This window comes from Sardina pilchardus, chromosome 10 (genome assembly GCF_963854185.1).
Source record: "Sardina pilchardus chromosome 10, fSarPil1.1, whole genome shotgun sequence".
NCBI classification, from domain to species: domain Eukaryota; kingdom Metazoa; phylum Chordata; class Actinopteri; order Clupeiformes; family Clupeidae; genus Sardina; species Sardina pilchardus.
In genome coordinates this window covers 10,511,704-10,530,837 of record NC_085003.1, presented here as the reverse complement: position 1 = coordinate 10,530,837, position 19,134 = coordinate 10,511,704, and the positions used below count along the sequence as shown (strand labels likewise).

Sequence of the window (19,134 nt, the reverse complement as noted above, 5' to 3'; positions counted from 1 at the left end):
TCCATATAAAGCGCAGTTGAAGATGCAATTTCACGAGAATGTAAGCAGCCCTTCACAACCAGTCCCAAACATTTCTGCTGGGTAATCCTTAAGATTTTCATTCAGTCATTTGAACATTATTAGAGTGAGTGTTGCTGTTTTCACGCTATGTTTCAATTGTAACCCCTTGTCAGTCAATAGTGAATGTAGATAACGGTGTAGAACTTTGCCTATGAGTTCAAATAATAGGTGAGTATACTATACTGTAGGCTATACTCTGCCATTCACACAAAAGTTTTAGTAATATAGCAAGATTTAGTGTGTGTGTGTGTGTGTGTGTGTGTGTGTGTGTGTGTGTGTGTGTGTGTGTGTGTGTGTGTGTGTGTGTGTGCGTGTGCACATATACGTGTGTGTGTGTGTGTGTGTGTGTGTGTGTGTGTGTGTGTGTGTGTACATGTACAGTATACATGTGTACATGTGTGTATGTTTGTGTGTGTGTGTGTGTGTGTGTGTGTGTGTGTGTGTGTGTGTGTGTGTGTGTGTGTGTGTCTCTGTGTGTGAGACTGTGCTGCAGATAGGAGAGTCCTCCTGGGATGTCTCTTCCTGGCAAAAGAAGTTTTAATTATCCTGAAGCTCCTCAGAGATGAGGTCCGCCTGAGTAATTACACACACAGCCTACCAAGAGCTGGAGTGGTTCAGCACATCTCTCTCTCTCTCTCTCTCTCTTACTCTTTTTCTCTCTATCACTCTTTCTCTCTCTCTCACTCTCTCTCTCGGTTATGTTCTTTCTTTTCTTTCTCTATCCATCAGGTTTTTCCTTTCCTTTTTGCTTCATTCATAATCCCTTTCTCCCTACTTCATCCCATCTCTCAAACTCCACCTTCTCCCATGATTGCTTCCCTCCCTCACCTGATCTGGTCTCTGTTTCTTTCTTTATAGCTCTCTATTCATCTCTCCTTCCCTCTCACTCCCTTTATCACTCTTTCTATTTAGCACAAGTGCTCTTTCTCTTCCTGTCTGAGCCTCCTGTCCTTCCTTTCTGAGCTTTGTACAGATGTCAGATTTGAGCTCATCTGATTCTGATATCCTCCCAGGACTGACTGGTTGTTTCCCGTCTCTCTTTTATAGGATTAAGACACTGATCTTTTCAGTGTGTGTTTGTGTTTGTATGCATTTGTGTGTGTCTGTGTGTGTGTGTGTGTGTGTGTGTGTGTGTGTGTGTGTGTGTGTGTGTAATCCAGTGATCCCATTACTAAGATACTTCAATCCTTTGTTGTCTGGTAATGTACAATGTGTACACTCATGTTTACGATATATTAGCCCATGCATGCATGATTGGGCCCCCTCCAAGCCACTTTGTGCAATCATACTGTATAGCCTAAATGTCATCAGTGTAATTAAAATGCAATGTGGGTAAGGCTTCACACAAACTAACAACTCAGTATACTCAGACGACTTTGTGTTTGTGTGAATGGCAAACTGTTGCTTGAGCTGCTTACGATGTTCTGAGTCAGAGCTGGCCCCGATTCGGCCCTGGTCCGGTGCTGGTCCGGGGCAGATGCAGTCTGTAAATGCCTGTTCACCAATGACTCGCAAAGAACAACACATCAAATACACGGTCACGCAGACACGAGTTCTGGTTCTGAAAAGCTCTGTCCAAACACACTCTGCTTCCAAAAAGCTTTATCTATAGCTGCAACTTTGCTGACCAAATTTGACTTAATCTCTTCAGAACGTAAGTGCATGACACCTTGCAAGTAAGTGCAAGTGTTTCTATAATCATTAGTTCTTAGCTGTCCCCCTCGCTGTGTCTCTGCCCCTGTGCCCCCCCAGCCTCTGGAGTCCCTTTCTGTGTGTGACTCTAAGTTGAAGACGGGCACCACTACCCTCATCAACAGCCTTGCCAGCAACGCCAACCTCTCCAAGATCAACATCAGCGGGAACCTCATCGGAGACACGGGCGCCAAGATGCTGGCCAAGGCCCTGATCATCAACACTAAGCTCAAGTACGTCTTCTGCCACCGCCGAGGCTGAGAAAGGTCCGGCGGTCCACACTCACCAGTTTTACCGTTATGATTATATCATCCAGATATGTGCACTGTTGTGCATGTTGCCGTAGTTGTCAGTGTGAGCACACCTATACACTTATATTGGGAACTGTAAGAGCATTTGAACATAGCATAATAAGGTACAGGCCTCATTTTTGGCAAAAAGATAGATATTTCAGCCAATCAAATTTCACCAGTCCACTCCATACAGCTGAAGCCACCTACTGATTGGCTGAAATCGTATCTGACTCGGTCCAACCCACTGTGTTCGTTTCCCATTTAATTTTCTGGAGAATGAACCGCTAGAAGACTGAGTAGAACGATTTGCTGATTCGGACAAAAAGTGCATTGGATGAGATGAGATGAGTGCATTGGTCTCAGTATGGGGGGACACTAAGCGTCATGTCTGACTGGCGCTGCTGTACTGAAGCTCTGGGAGATTGTTTCAGCTTCTCTCCTCCCTTTTCTCTCTCTCCCTGTCACAGGACTCTGGTGTGGGACAGAAACAACGTGACTGCCAAGGGCTACCAGGATGTGGCCAATGCACTAGAGAAGTGAGTCCTGTGGAAAGCTGTCATTCCTCATTTTTGACAGTGATTCCCGAGGTCTTTGTGGAATTCTGTGTGTGCAGATATGTTTTTACATCTCTGTGTGTTTGTGTGTGTGTGTGTGCAGATATGTTTCTACATTTCTGTGTGTTTGTGTGTGTGTGTGCGTGTGCATGTGCGTGTGTGTGTGTGTGTGTGTGTGTGCGTGTGCTTGTGCGCGTGTGCGTGTGTGCAAGTTCATATTAGGTCATATGTGTGACTCTCTGAGTGGTAATGCGTCTCTGTTGATAGCTTCTTTTGATTGCATGCTTTTTCTCAGGAGTCGTGTTTAATGTGTGTGTGTGTGTGTGTGTGTGTGTGTGTGTGTGTGTGTGTGTGTGTTTCCACACAGGAACTCCACACTGCAGCACATGTCTCTGCCCTTCAGTGACATGTCTCAGGCCTTCCGCAGCAGCCCTGAGAAAACTGAAGAGGCCCTGCAGAGTGTGAGTCATAGCAGGGGGCCTTCAGCCTGTGGGAACATCCTGTATATGAGTTCATATGAGTATGACTCAATTGCTGTGTGTGTGTGTGTGTGTGTGTGTGTGTGTGTGTGTGTGTGTGTTTAGATCTTGAAGTACCTGCTGAGAAATCGCCAGCAGCAGACAGGGACTCCAAAGCACATGCTGGACCTGCAACAGGGCCTGCAGACCACTCAGTCTGAACAGGTATTATACAGTACACAGACACCGTGTGTGTGTGTGGGTGTGTGTGTGTGTGTGTGTGTGTGTGTGTGTGTGTGTGTGTGATCCATGGTGCAGGTGTGACAGTGTCCTAGGACTCCAAATGATAGTTGCCTTGCCACCACTGCTGTGAATGTCTATGTGAGTCTGTGGGTACATTTACATGTTCATGATTGAGTCGCTGGCTTTTCTATGTGAACTTGAGTATGAACATCTTACCATTTTCTATCCTTTCTCTCTCTCTCTCTCATATGTGTGTGTGTGTGTGTGTGTGTGTGTCCATTCAGCTTGTGCAGGGCCTCTGTCGGAAGCTGAAGGAGAGTGTTCAGCCGCTGACCTCCTGCAACATTCAGGAAGTACAGGGGGACATTCTAGCGGCTGAAGATGTGCTGCACAACGCCAAGACCGCCATCACGGCAAGTGATCGCGCCCTCTGTGAAGGATCACTTACTTCCCTGCCTTAATCCCACTTTAATTAGAAAACCGGTGAAGTGTGTCGTGGTACTTCAGAGCTGTGTGATGATTTAACGCCACTTTTTTTTTTCTTCTCTTCCCTCACAGCTCCTGCCTTCACTCTATGAGCTGGGAAGGTCGCCCTCTAGTGGTCTGATGCTGCAACAGGTTCTACACGACGCTGGAAGAACACTTAGCAATGAAATCACAGAGGAAATCCAGGTCATTTGAAAACTTTACATTTATGGGTATATGTGCAGATGATATTTGAGCTTGCATCTGCCATCTATCTATCTTTTTTGCGGTCGTTTGATTTATGAATGGGATAAATCTGGGTTATAATGTCTCAAACGTATCAGACCTCTCTCTCTCTCTTTCTCTCTCTCTCACTCTCTCACTCTTTCTCTTTCCCTCCTCTTCTTTCTTCTCTCTATTGTTTGAGGTCAGAGGCATTGGTCACCCCAGTTCTCCCCACCCTCTGCTGTCCCACCACCCCACATTTGTCCGCCTATAGGCCGTGCTCACACACTCTGCTCTGCTCCGCTCTGTGCTCTCCAGGAACTGGCGCAGTCGCTGTTGCAGTCGGCGCAGTCGGTGTGTCCCCGCGTGGTGCAGAGGACCAGCGTGAACGAGCGGCTGGCTGACAGCGTGGCCAAGAAGTCGCGTCAGGCCGCCCACTTCATCGAGAGCACGCTGCACGAGGTGGAGACGCACATCATAAACAAGCTCAGGTAACACGTGTTCGCACGCACACGCACGCACACACACACACACATGCATACATACTGTACATAAACACACACACACACACACACACACGCTCGCACGCCCTCACACAAGAAAAGAAAGTAACACATTCATACACGCACACAGACACACACACACGCACACATACATACATACATACATACATGCATGCATGCACACATACAGTATACACATACTGTACACAAACATGCACATGCATTCACACATCCACATCCTCACGCACACACACACACACACACACACACACACACACACACACACAGCTTTTTATTCAGCTACTTTTCAAAAGCCCAACACACACATACTCAGTCACAAGCTCTATTCAGCCACACTTCACAAGGCCAAGACACTCATGAAAAGAGAACTCAAGTCAAATGTCAAATGTCCTCCTAGCATTAATAGATAGCATTTATTCTGTTCCGGCAACTGGCTCCGATTTCTTGTAAGGCTCAGTTCAGATGATGAAACAGGTAGCCCAGTTAGACTGACTTCTGTTTGTGTTTGTTTTGGTGCGCCGTGTGTCCTCGTTAGTGTGAGAAAAGCTTGTTAGGGTCTTGTCTCATTTAGAAACTCTCCTCCTCCGTCTCTTTCCATCCCTGTGTCTGTCTCTAGTGAACTGAAACTGGCTGTGACTGTCACCCTGGTGGAAAGGGTCATCGATGAAGTTCTGCAGGATCTGTCTGTGGCTCAACAGAAACTGGTGCGTCTTCTTGGGTAACGAGGTGGTGTGTGTTCGTTCCCGTATGTGAGAGTGTTTGTGTTGCCATTTATGAGTCAGCATTTGTGCTGGAGTGGGATGTTATGTGTCTTTTTATCAAGTGAGAGACCGCACTCCAGCTGTGTGTGTGTGTGTGTGTGTGTGTGTGTGTGTGTGTGTGTGTGTGTGTGTGTGTGTGTGTGTGTGTGTGTGTGTGTGTGTGTGTGTGTGTGTGTGTGTGTGTGTGTGTGTGTGTGTGTGTGTGTGTGTGTGTGCGTGCGTGCCTGTATGTGTATGTGTATGTGTATGTACTGTATACATATACATACAGTATACATATACGTATACGTATACGTATAATATATACAGATACATAAATAGAGAGTTTTATGTTTGTGTTGTTAACATCTGTTGGGGTTTGCATGTATGTGTGTGTGTGTGTGTGTGTGTGTGTGTGTGTGTGTGTGTGTTAAATTGCATCTCGTGCAGGATCGTCATGTAGAAGATCACACTCAGATCTCCTCTTCTCTGAGGACCAACGTGCCCCAGCTGAGAGTGGTCGAACACGAATTCCCCACCGATGAGGTCAGTCTCAACACCTCGCCTATCTATCTCAGTTCAATCTATCTACTGTACAGTATCTATCTATCTATCTATCTATCTATCTATCTATTACTGTATCTCTCTCTCTCATCTATCTATCTATCTATCTATTGCATGTTCACAACATATTGCTATGTGTTTTGTATTTAGTATTATATGTACAGTGTTTTATTGTATGATATACTATTACTAATGTGTTGACTGAGTGTCATGACTGTATCATGTGATGTGTATGTGCTCCACCAGTATGTGCCAGTCATCTGGAGGAACAGCTTCCACACCAAGAGTATCCGTCCAGCCCCGTCAGTGAAAAGTAGGTCCCTGCTCCTTGGCCTGAAGACTGTCATTTCTGTACACGACTAATCCCAACAACACAACACAGCCAACAGCATCAGAGCTCACATGCTGCCTCCCTATGACAGCTCTCTATCTGCCCCTATCTCTATCTGTGTGTCTGTGTACGATATCTGTGTGTATATGCATATATATGTATTATGTGCTGTGTGTGTGTGAATTGTGTGTGCATTCATGCGTATGGGCAGTCTGTGTTTATATATATATGTGTGTGTGTGTGTATGAGACGCCAAGTTTCCCTGAAGCTGCCTCTCGAGGACCCCCACTGCCACTCCCAATCAGCCTCAGACACGCGGACGCGTGATGTCAGGCGATACGGCGACCCGATTGGCTAAGTCGGCTTCGTGCGGAGATCTCTGATCAGCTGGTGCATGCGGTGGGCTTCGGACGGTCACTACCGGGGGTCAGCAGTTTACATCGGATCAGCTCCGTTATCCCGTTAGCCGCAAACGAGCTCAAAACAAAGGCCAGCCAGAGGCCAGAGCAAAGCTCCCGCCGTCTGGAGGCCGTCCCTCGCCGGACAGCCGCGGCGTGTCACCGCGCCCGTACGCGAATAACGGTGCATCCGTAAACAAGGGCAGATCTGTCCACGCCGCCATATGGCGCCGAGTTGTGCCCAAGTGCAATCCCTCTGCTATTACGCCACGCTCCTAAGCACACGGCGCACAAATCAGGTCTCAGATCAGTGGCGGCAGGGCAGCCGCGGCAGCAGTGGAGGAGAATGCAATGTGTGTCAGTGTGCCTGGCATCCAGGGTCTGCGATCAGTGAGGCTGCGCTGGGTCATCACTCTGTGTGTGTGTTTTTAACGGACCCTTAGTCTGTAATCTCTCGGGTTGGCTTTGGCATTGGTATGTTTTGTATGAACAGGAAATTGTTTACTCTTTCTGTGTGAACGCTGTCCAAGGTGCACTGTGCAGAGTGTGTGTGTGTGTGTGTGTGGTGTGTGTATGTGTGTGTGTGTGTGTGTGTGTGTGTGTGTGTGTGTGTGTGTGTGTGTGTTTGTATGTAGGTTTGTGTGGTTTTTTGAAGCAGCAAGCTGGAAGGGAAGGGGGCTTCCCCTATGAGGCTTTAGGGGGTTCCCATGGCGATGGAGTTTACTCTGTTCCAGTGTAGAAGGGGTTAAGACCCTGATGGGAGTAAGGGCGGGTGGGGGGAGGGTGGGGGGCCCTGTTTGGGAGAGCACTGACCAGCCCCTCTGACTCACCAAGATAATCACTTGTGCAGCAGAGAGCCAGCTCTGTAAGATATAGACCGAGGACACAGACACAGGAACACAGATAGACAGACTGACAGACTGACAGACAGACAGGAAGACAGGAAGACCAACAACTAGACAGACACGCAGCAAAAGTCAGAAAGACTGGACAGCAACAGTTAGACAGCTACACCAGTAGACCAGCCTGTTATACAGCGGACAAAACAAAACAGAAATATAGATACAGATAGACAGGTAGACAGTACTGTAGATGGTGAGACAAGTTGTCTGACAAACAAACAAACATGCAGGTAAGCAGTTAGACAGTTAAACAGAGAGAGTTACACAGCACAGGCAGGCAGGCAGGCAGGCAGGCAGGCAGGCAGGCACCACGCAGGGGGCTGAGGGTAACTGGAGCATGGACGCTTTACTTTCAGTCCAGTGGGCCACGCAAGAGGGTAGGTGAGAGGAGGAGAAGAGAGACAGAGGAGAAGATGAGAGGATAGGAGGAGAGAGAGAGGAGAAGAAGAGAGAAGAGGAGTGGATGAACTCTTCACCCAGTCTCTCTCCTCCTGCTCGTGTTGGCCCACATGCGCTGCTGCTGCTGCTGCGTTATGAAGTTGTCTCGTAAAGACGTCTCACTTCCTCCTCCGGCTCTTCTGCTGTGATGTTGGGTCTGTTTGCTCCATCAGCTCCAGTCATCTGGTCCTATCTGGTTCCCATCTCCTTCTGTATGCCTGGGTTTGGGGAATAGTGGCCTGTCATCCTCCCTTCCTGTGCTTGGCTCCATCAGATCACCAGTCCCTCTCTCTCTCTCTCTCTCCCTCTCTCTCTCTCTGGCTCTCCTCCTCCTCCCCTCCCTCTCTTATCTTTTCTCAGTATTTTAAATCATTCATCTCTGTTAGGTCTTGAATTCCTCACATACCTCCTTTATGGCTCACATTTTATTACACATCAGCTGATACAACTGTGCTGGTTTGTGTTCTACTCTCCTCCCTTCACTCCCTTCTCCCTCTCTTCTCTCTCTCTCTCTCTGTTTCTACCCATCTCTCCCCCTCTTTTTCCCCTCCCTATATTTTCCACCTCCCCCTTTCTCCCCACCCTTGCTCTCTCTGGGTTCTCTCTCTCTCTCATCTCTCTCTCTCTCTATCGCTCCTTCTCCCTCTCTCTCTGCAGGTCTGCTGGATGTGGACGTGGAGCAGCAGGCGAGAGAGAGCAGCGCGCATTATCAGCAGGAAGGCGTCGGGGGAGGGGTGGGCGTCGGAGGAGGAGGAGGAGGAGGAGGAGGAGGAGGAGGGGGGAGCCTGCTGCTGCTCGCGCCCGCTCTCGCCGGACCCAGGGAGGGGGAGTTCGAGTCGAGGGGGCGGGCCTCCTCGTTGTCGTTGGAGACGGCGCTGTCCGTCAAGCCGCGTCCCCGAGGCTCCTCCTACGCGGGCGGGCAGGAGGCGGACGCTGCTGCTGCTGCTGCTGCTGCTGCTGCTGCTGCTGCCGCCGCTGCTCTTAGCACCAGTGAGGCACGGCGCCCCGAGCCCGCACCTCCGCGCCCCCCTATGGACCTGCCCATCGAAGGCCACACACTGAGGCACTACACCCGCTCCAGGCCCAGACCCAACCGCCGCAACAGGCAGCCGCCCAGCAAGCCGCAGGTAAGCACCGCGACCAGCCGGACCGGACCGGAGGAGAGGAGAGAGGGAGAGGGAGAGGGAGAGAGAGAGAGAGGGGAACGGGTGGGAGCGAACGAGGGAGCGGATGGAGAGAAGAGGGAGAGCTGGGCTCAGCTGAGGCTGAGCGGGAGAGAGGGATGGAGGGAGAAGAGGCGCAGGCACGGAGGAGAAAAGGCGGAGATGCAGACGGAGGGGAAGAGGGAGAGATGGAGACAAAACAAGGCAGGAGCAGGGGAGCGATGGAGAGGGAGGCAGAGGCAGAGAGAAAGAGAGGGGGAGGGAGGGAGAGGGAGAGAGGGAGAGACGGAGAACGAGAGGGAGGGAAGCTGCTCTCTGATGGCGGTGCTCAGGTTGGCTCAGCCGCAGCAGAGCAGCAGCTCCGGGCTCCCTCTCCCTCTCCCTCTCCCTCTCCCTCTCTCTCTCCATCCCTGCATCATTCCCCGTCGCTCCCTTCTTCATCCCTCGCTCGCCCCTTTTCTTCCCTCCCCTCCTCTCCTCTCCTCTCCGTGCAGTTGCTCCTCCAGAGCCTCGGTAGAAAACACGGACGGAGAGGCACCGTGCTGCCTATGCATTTGGAGACATTTTTTGGGTGTGTTATTTTTCTGCTGCCTGTTTTTTCCTCTCCCCTCTGCCTGTGTGCGTGTGTATGCATGAGTGTGTGTATGCGTGTGTGTGTGTGTGTGTGTGTGTGTGTGTGTGTGTGTGTGTGTGTGTTTGTGTGTGCGCACTAGTCGGCGTGACTCCCAGCTGGGGTGGGTGCTGTCAGAACGCGGCTAAATCTCGCTGTGCTGATCATGGACGGCTTGGCTCCATGTGACTGCTGTAGCACCTTAATTATTAATGATACCACATCAAGGAGGGGACCTCGCATTCTACCCTGTCTTTCTCTCTCTCCCTCTCTCTATCTCTCTCTATCTCTCTCTCCTTTCGCTCTCTCTCTCCCTCTCTCTCTTTTTCTGTGCCCCTCGTTAGTCGCGGTTGTCGTTGAAAAAAAGGAGGATCCCGCGGCTCGGGGGATTCTGTAGAGTATCGTTAGGGCGTATGATTGTTTATGCACCAAATTGTATGTGTGTGTGTGTGTGCGTGTGTGGTGTGTGTATTTGGGCATGTATACATTCATCCTCGTCTCTGAGTGGAATGTCAGAGGGAGCAGCTGGTGTACTCTGTCATTTTTTTGGTGGGGGTATAATGGAGGGAGGTGTGTGTGTGTGTGTGTTGGTGTGTTTGCGTGTGTACTGTATGTGTGTGTGTGTGTGTGTGTGTGTGTGTGTGTGTGCATGTGTTACCACGACAGCATGTTATGATCAAAGCCAGCTCCATGTTCTGTGTGTGTGTGTGTGTGTGTGTGTGTGTGTGTGTGTGTGTGTGTGTGTTTGAATTGCAGTCATGTTTCAAGAGAGAAGAGGAATCATTGGGGTTTTCCCTCCCTTTCTCTGTCTTCTTGCTGTATCTGTGTAAGCTCATTATGCGAAATAAAATATATGCATGCATGCATGTGTTGCACTCTGTGGGAGTGGGTGTGTCTGTGTTTTTGTGTGTGTGTGTGTGTGTGTGTGTGTGTGTGTGTGTGTGTGTGTGTGTGTGTGTGTGTGTGTGTGTGTGTGTGTGTGTGTGTGTGTGTGTGTGTGTGTGTGTGTGTGTGTGTGTGTGTGTGTGTGTGTGTGTGTGTGTGTGTGTGTGTGTGTGTGTGTGTGTGTGTGTGTGTGTGTGTGTGTGTGTGTGTGCATGTGTATGTGTGTGCGTGTGTGTATGTGTGCGTTTGTGTGCATTTGACAGCTAGTGGTGGTGTGTGTCAGGATGCTTCTCTGCTCTGAGCAGCTCTGTGGTTTGATGACTGGTCTAAAGCGACGCTGATGACTCCACTGTGGCGGGGCACTGCATGTGAGTGTTTGGAGACGACTCTGCCATTGTTACTGGGCCACTGTCGTCGTCCTTGCACATCCTGTCCTGTGTGATTGCTACTATGAAACCCATCTTGCTCTCTTATTATGTTTCGGCCTTGGGGCGCTGCAGTCAGTGAAGTGGCTTTATTTATTTGTGTTTTAGAGAGGCTGTTGTATTTCCTGTGAAATGGACTGCTACAGTGGCAAGAGTATTTATGGCATTGCTGGAAGGGGCTTGTGTATCTCCATGGGTTGTTTGCTCGGTGGCATCTGTTAAGGGCGTCTGGCCACCTACCTATGTGTGCTGGTACTGTTGGTAAATAGCTTGGTTTGTTTAAATATGCTGGGATATATATATATATATATATATATATATATATATATATATATATATTAATATATTAATGGGATGTATATTATTGCACATGCTATGTAGTGTTTAGCTCAGAGTGTTAGGGCCAGATGCATCCTAGTCAGCTGATGAGTTTCTCACCTGTCATTTATCATCAGCTGTGTGTGTGTGTGTGTGTGTGTGTGTGTGTGTGTGTGTGTGTGTGACAGTGTCATGACACATCTTGGTCCCAGATGTCTAGCACACTATGTACTCCATCTTTATTATCCATGTTCACCTTGAACAGTGATATGTATTGTATGTCCATTGTCCATTTATATGTGAATGTGGTAGGGGCGTGTGTGTGTGTGTGTGTGTGTGTGTGTGAAATTGATTATCTTGGCAATACTTTGCTGTCTCTAGGCTGCCAGTACATCTATGTGTGTATTTGTGTGTGTATTGTGTGTGTGTGTATGTGTGTGTGTAATGTGTGTGAGGCCTTGTTGTTACTATGACTCATGCATGGTGTTATATACTGTGGTGTGAATGTTATGACGGTGTTGTTGATACCTGTTACAGTGTGTGTGTGTGTGTGTGTGTGTGTGTGTGTGTGTGTGTGTGTGTGTGTGTGTGTGTGTGTGTGTGCGCGTGCATTGTAGCTGTTTGGGTCTCTCTGTCTTTGTATCTTTGACGTCCAGTTTTCGGGCCTGATGTCTTAAATTCATATTGTTACATTATATTGGACTTTCTTGATGCTTGAAGTTAAGATTGCACTAATATCTGAATAGAATATTTTAACATTAATGTTAATGCTATATCTGACCCAATTCCTGATCATAACTATTTTAATATTTTTATTATTACCTTCTCAAACAAGTCATGCCCTTATGCCAAATCAGTCAGTCCGTACCCAACTAGTTCTAGGCTAATTACATTCAGAAGAACATGGGTCTGGTTTCCCCAATGTTATCGGAGTTGCCAACATTTCCTGTCGGATGTGAAGTTCTTGCATTGAATTGAATGTCCTTGTGCAGATAATTCAGTACCACATGTTTCATGGTCTTATTGTGTTGTTCACAAAAATACATCAGGCTCACATTTTGAAGTTTCACTCATGTCAGGGTTCATTTCAATGGAAATTACATCTGTGTTTTTGTGTGTCTCGGATGTGTAAGGGTACACCTGTGTGTGTGTGTGTGTGTGTGAGTGTGTGTGTGTGTGATGTACCCACGTGATTCTTGCTGTCAGTGTATGAGTGGGTTTTCTGTATGTGCTAAATGTATGTTACCTCCTAGTGTTGAGTGTATGTTACCTCTCACCCCTGTGAGTGCATCCATTAGCAGCGTGTGTGTGTGTGTGTGTGTGTGTGTGTGTGTGTGTATAATCATTAGGGCTCTGAGTCATTTTGCTTGCTTGTGCAATTATTGTAGTTCTGTAGTTATTTACATCAGCATTTGCTGTATGTACACACACATAGTGTGTGTGTGTGTGTGTGTGTGTGTGTGTGTGTGTGTGTGTGTGTGTGTGTGTGTGTGCGTGCGTGCGTGCGTGCATGTGTGTGTGCAAAGGGTCAGTGAGCAGTCAGGCAAGTCTTCAGCCAGATCTGAGAGCCTTAAGACAGGATGTGATGCCCTTCCTCTGTTACCACGGTGATAGGAGGGGATGAAAGGACTGCATGACTACTCTCCTCACACAACATTCTGATGGGGGGTGGGAGGGGGGGGGGGGGGGGGTGCAGGAATGCACCTCCATGTATGTGACTGCCAGTCCATCTGTGTTAGTTGTAGTTGACAGATCAAAAAGAGTGTGTGTGAGGCAGGTCAATGTTGTGGATGTATGAGTGTGTACAGATAACAGAAAGAGAAGAGGAGGAGACAATTATGTGAGTGTGTGAGTGTGTGTGTGTGTGAGAGAGAGAGAGAGAGAGAGAGAGAGAGAGAGAGAGAGAGAGAAAGAGGTACATGCGTGCACTGGAGTGTGATGGTTTATGTTCGGTGGACAGATCAAACAGCATGTTTGGCCATGTGTGCTGCTGTCCATAATGTGTGATGGTAGGAGGCTGGCGGGAGAGTGAGGGGACAGGTGGTACTGCTGAGAGAAGACAGGCTGTAAGACTGTGTGTGTGTGTGTGTGTGTGTGTATCACTGTGGGGAAAGGCCCATAAACCCTATGTGCATGAAACATCTAAGCAAAATTGTATACAATTCTCTCTCTCTCTCTCTCTCTCTCTCTCTCTCTCTCTCTCTCTCTCTCTCTCTCTCTCTCTCTCTCTCTCTCTCTAATTCTGTGTGTGTGTGTGTGTGTGTGTGTGTGTGTGTGTGTGTGTGTGCGTGTGTGTGTGTGTGTGCAATGCATGCATGTGTGTATGTGCGTGTGTGTGCGTGCGTGCATGCATTGTGTCGTTTCTAACCGTCATAGCACAGAAGCCCATACCACAGCACTCTTGGTCATATTGCATTTCCATCATCATCCTATAGCGGCTGAACGTCAACACAGAGATCCCCGAGCCTTGCCTGCAGCTCAGCTCTTGTGCTCCCGTCACTTACAACGTGTGTTTTTGCACTGGCCACTATTTATTTACACAGTTGTATGCAATATATCTCCCCATATATATCCCCACACCCGTCTCTGGTGGCAAATACCACCACTGTGATTGCTTTTAACTGTCATCTAATGTCACACCCATGTCTCGCTGTGAGGGGATATGATGGGAAGCCAAGCGCAGTGCACCATGGGAAATCCCTGCCAGGGGTACTGTGGGTAATAGATGAGAGTGTCCGCGCTGTCATAACAGCTCAGGCTCTGGGAGATAAATGTATTCTACATAGAGAAGTTCCTGTGACCCCGTGCTTCCCTTTATAGTGGAAGAAGACATGCTAGTGCCAGCGTTATGCTAAGGTCACTCGGTTCGTGTCCAGGGAGGACCCCTGCTAATGCACAGCACACAGCATTGTTGTTGTGAAGGGTCCTTGGTGATTTTTATCTGGATTAATATTAAAAGAGAAATTGTTTAACCTTTATGTGCGTGTCAGGTATTGATTTTTTATTTTAATACATCAGTGTTGTAGTAGTGCAGGTTCAAGTCAATATCTTGTTCCTAGCGTCCCTATCGTATAGAATATGCCCCCCCCCCCCCCCCCTCCCAACACACACACACACACACACACACACACACACACACACACAAATACCAGGCTCACAATCCGATATCATCAAAATATTTTTTCCTACAATATCAAAATAGTAAAACGTGAAAAGGAATGCAATTTTGCATCACAGAAGGACTGGAGTGTGTAGTGCACTCAGTTCCCCTCTGAACCTGTGCGGGGGCTATTCTGAGCCCTGACATGGTGCTGGACTGGAGGGTCGTGAATCGTGATGGCCTGGGGAGAGAGAATGGTCATGGTGAGAATAGATTCCTTTTGAACTGTCCTGCGTTTGAAAGAAAAAAAAAAGACATGTGTTTGGTGTGTCTGTATCCTTAACAGATTGCAAGCAGAACTATCAGGATGTAATTGATGTCAACATTTTTTTATAAATATAATTAAAATATATATTAAAAAAATCTAAATCTTGTTCCTAGCATCCCTATCGCACAGAATGGCCCCCTCCCTCCTGGCAACACTTACACTCTCACATTGCATCACTTACTCGGTCTGTAAGCAACTGTATCAGCCCTGATCTTATTGAACATGCCCAAAGCCAGGCAAGTGCAAAGACATGCCCAGATCCTAATCAATTCAATATCACGCTGTTAGTCTCCTGATTAGAGTCTGCCCTCGCAGCCCACCAGCCATGGCCACGGCCACAGACACATTCATCAGCGTGTGTGTCACCGTCTCTGCTGGGTAGCGTCTGAGTGCCTCCGCATCCGACTCTCTCGAACACGCCCAGAGGCAGCTAAGTGAAATCGGAAGCGTGCCCACTTCTCCTGCAGCCAGGTGCGGGTGGGAGAATGCCTCTCTCTCTCACTCTCTCTCTCTCTCTCTCTCTCTCTCTCTCTCTCTCTCTCTCTCTCTCTCTCTCTCTCTCTCTCTCTCTCTCTCTCTCTCTCTCTCTCTCTCTCTCTCTCTTTCTGTGCACATATTTTAATCTCCTCTGCTGTGCATGGGGCAGAGTGCTGTGCGTGTCTGTGGTATGCGTGTGTGTGTGTGTGTGTGTGTGTGTGTGTGTGTGTTTGTGTGTGTGTGTGTGTGTGTCAATTTATCTCTATGGTTTGTAAATTGCCTTGGAAAAAAGCCATACAATTAACAGATTCTTGTTATTGATTTGTGATTGTGTGCATCCTTCTCATTTGAAATAGACAGCATTACATTTATCCCCTATGTGTTGCTGCGTGATGGCAAGAACCTGGTTTGTGTATGGAGTCTGAACTAAATGTATTTTTTTATATTGACTCCTGTATGGAGTCCAAGCAATAATATAATTTACTCAATAATCTAAATGAAGCATTGCAAGTACAGGTGCGTGTGTGCATGTGTGTATGTGTCCGTGTGATACACGGCATGTGTTAGACCTCCATGTGTATCAATATTGAACCACCTGCTCTCACATCCCATGTGTGTGTGTATGTGTGTGTGTGTGTGTGTGTGTATGTGTGTTGATTGTGTGTTCCTGCACGTGTGTGTGTGTGTGTGTGTGTGTGTGTATGTGTATCTTGGTTGATTGTGTGTTCCTGCACGTGTGTGTGTGTGTGTGTGTGTGTGTGTGTATGTGTGTTGATTGTGTGTTCCTGCACGTGTGTGTGTGTGTGTGTGTGCCGAAGGGATTGGGGGCTCTTGATGAGAAATGAACACCGGTGACAGAGCTCATTACCCCGTGATTAGGAGCGGGTGCAGCTCACGGCGGGCTGTCGCCAGGGCCGTAACCGCCTGAGCACCCCGACCTCCTAAATCAGCCGAATGGCTCCTGCCAGCGGCCCAGTCCAGCACGGCCAGCTCTGCTGCTATAGAGACTGGACATTACACTGGACAATAGATATGGAATTGGACACCAGCTGGAGTGGACAGAAGCGCAGCACAGCTGGAATAGAGAGTGAGGGAGGGGCAGAGGGAAGAGGTGAGGAGGAATGGACAAACAGAGGGATAGATTGGCAGATACACACACATACATACATACACACACACACACACACACACACAAACACACACCTACACACACACACACACACATATATAAACACACACGCTCTTGTCTCTTTGAGATTGCTTGTCAATGTGTGTGTGTGTATACATTCAGTTACAACTCAAGCATAGCATAATTATATACACACTGCAATGCGCACACACACACACACACACACACACACACACACACACACACAGATAGACAACTTGAAGAAACAAGAGTGTGTGTGTGTGTGTGTGTGTGTGTATTGCAGCAGGTATGTGTGCTATGCTTGAGTTGTAACTGCATGTATATAGATGGAATGTGAACACCTTGACACAACATCAATACCATTTTGAATGTCTAATATCCACCCCCACTGAATGTCTATTTTTGTGAAGAGTGAGCAGTGATCTGCTACATTCAGCAATAAATCATACACATAGTGTACATAGACACACACACACACACAGACACACACACACAGACACACACGCACCCACACATAAATACATTTGCACACATAGACACACACACATACACACAGAGCTCGATTGCTGTGTGAATTTGAGTGGGATTGTGTGAAAGATTTAAGGGATGCTCTGTGATTTGCCACGTGTAGGTAAAATGTGAAGGCATTTGCGTTTGTGTGAGTGTGTTTATGTTTATGTATGTGTGTGTGTGTGTGTGACGGTGTGTGTGTTTGTGTGATGGTGTGTGTGTTTGTGTGTGTGGGAAACACCTTCCCCCGTCCATCCCCTTGCGAGCACAATGAGCTGCTTTTTTTTGTCTTTATGAAGATGGAGTGGAGTGATGAGGCCTCCTGCGCCCTGATTGGCTGCGAGGTGTTAAATGATTTATAATCCGCTTCTCATGCGGCGCACGGCCCATTTGCATACGGTTGCCACGGTTGCTATGGTGCTGCAGTGGGCTCTCCTGCTTCTAGATCCCACTCTGCCCCAAGGCCTCCGGTCTGCTGTAGCTTCAGTATTCTCTCGCTCTCTCAGACACACACACACACACACACACACACACAGACACTTACAGACACACACTCATCATCTCTGAGTGTGTGTGTAGGAGCAGGTCAAACAAACCCAGAACACTCTCTTGTTCCCTCACTAAAGTGTGTGTCTGTGATTGTTTCATGTGTGTGTGTGTGTTTGTGTCTACAGTACTACTGAGTCATGATATGTTAAGTATTGACTCTGTTTACTGTGTCAGTAAGCATAATTGGGAATATATTTGCCTTTTTAAGCCATCATCATTTGTGTGTGTGTGTGTGTGTGTGTGTGTGTGTGTGTGTGTGTTTCTAAGCCTTTGCCAACTTTCTCTGCATATCTGTGTGGCCACATCTGGGCATGTAAGCTTTAAACTTCATCCACTAATATCGCTCAGGTGGATCTCGGAGTGTGTGTGCCGTGTGTGTGTGTTTGTCTGTGTGTCTGTCTGAATTCTCAGCCCTGTGTGCTCCAGGAAAGGGAGCTAGTTAGCAGCTGGAGGTGTATGGAATGGAAGTGTTCTGAGCTCTGTGTTCTGAGTCCTGTGGTGCTGGCCTGCACGCTCTCTCTCTCTCTCTCTCTCTCTCTTTCTCTTTCTCTCTCCCTCTCTATCTCTCTTTCTCTTTCTCTCTCTCCCTCTCTCTCTCTCTTTCTCTCTTTCAGCATCAGCATCAGTATCAGCAACAGTATCAGTATCAGTAGTAGGCTGCTGCAGTGTGATGTAACGTTATTGTTATGTATCTCCTGGTTGTTGTTACATTATAGGATGGTACATAATACATATGGAGATATGTTTGCATGTATGACTCAGTGATAAAGTGGGAGAGAAAGGCTAGAGCAATGCATTTATGAGTGTTTGCATGTGCGTGTGACATTGTGGGTAATTGAGAGGTTGTGTGTGTGTCCTATTTTAGGGTGTGTTATGGATCTAATTAAGCTCTGGGGAAGAGGCAGAGAGACAGACAGAGGGGGCGTGTGTGTGTGTGTGTGTGTGTGTGTGTGTGTGTGTGTGTGTGTGTGTGTGTGTGTGTGTGTGTGTGTGTGTGTGTGTAGTCCTCCTGGGAATGTCGAGACAGATGTACCCCACTGCAGACACACACACATACGCTTACACACACACACACACACACACACACACACACACACACACACACAAACACAGTGACACGCCCTCCAGCACCTCACTGTCATGATTCATGTGCTGTCTGTTCATATGTGTGCGTCAGTGTGCACATGTGTGTGTGTGCCTGTAAATGAGTGAGTGCTGTATAGCCTGGCAGGGCCAGTGACAGTGATTACTGTAGGCCCACATGGAGTCAGGCACATGTAACACCGCCAGCACACCACCATCAGTCCACTCTAACTATGCACTGAGACATGCTGATCTGGAAACAGCCTTTCATTGACTTTCTGCACCAGTCCAGAAAATAGATGCTTTCTTGTTCTGCTAGGTGTTAAAAGCAGACGAAACAGGGCAACAGGTCACATTGCTAACCGTGTGTGTGTGTGTGTGTGTGTCCATGCAGGAGCAGGCAGCAGAGGGCGAAAATGAAGTCAATGAAAACATGGGCAGGGTAGACGAGGGAGTAGAGGAGTTTTTCACAAAGAAGATCCTCCCAGATGACCCCCTGTGAGTATCACACCCATAAACACCTGCACGCACATACTGTACACACACACACACATGCACACACACACACACACACACACACACACACACACACACAGATTCACTCTCACAGGCACACACATTATGTATGTACAAAGTCACTGTCTCCTAC

The 19,134-nt window shown here is 47.9% G+C and overlaps 1 protein-coding gene across 1 annotated transcript in view; it reads left to right on the top strand.

Annotated features, from left to right (window-relative positions):
- Nucleotides 1-19,134, top strand: part of carmil2 (capping protein regulator and myosin 1 linker 2) — a 51,369-nt gene that overhangs the window by 21,577 nt on the left and 10,658 nt on the right. Inside the window, exons 21-32 of the mRNA XM_062547349.1 lie at nt 1,813-1,985; nt 2,513-2,581; nt 2,967-3,060; nt 3,184-3,282; nt 3,585-3,713; nt 3,859-3,972; nt 4,309-4,481; nt 5,131-5,218; nt 5,705-5,800; nt 6,065-6,131; nt 8,545-9,014; nt 18,880-18,983. Coding sequence (XP_062403333.1) covers nt 1,813-1,985; nt 2,513-2,581; nt 2,967-3,060; nt 3,184-3,282; nt 3,585-3,713; nt 3,859-3,972; nt 4,309-4,481; nt 5,131-5,218; nt 5,705-5,800; nt 6,065-6,131; nt 8,545-9,014; nt 18,880-18,983 — 1,676 coding nt within the window. The remainder of the gene's footprint in view (nt 1-1,812; nt 1,986-2,512; nt 2,582-2,966; nt 3,061-3,183; nt 3,283-3,584; nt 3,714-3,858; nt 3,973-4,308; nt 4,482-5,130; nt 5,219-5,704; nt 5,801-6,064; nt 6,132-8,544; nt 9,015-18,879; nt 18,984-19,134) is intronic.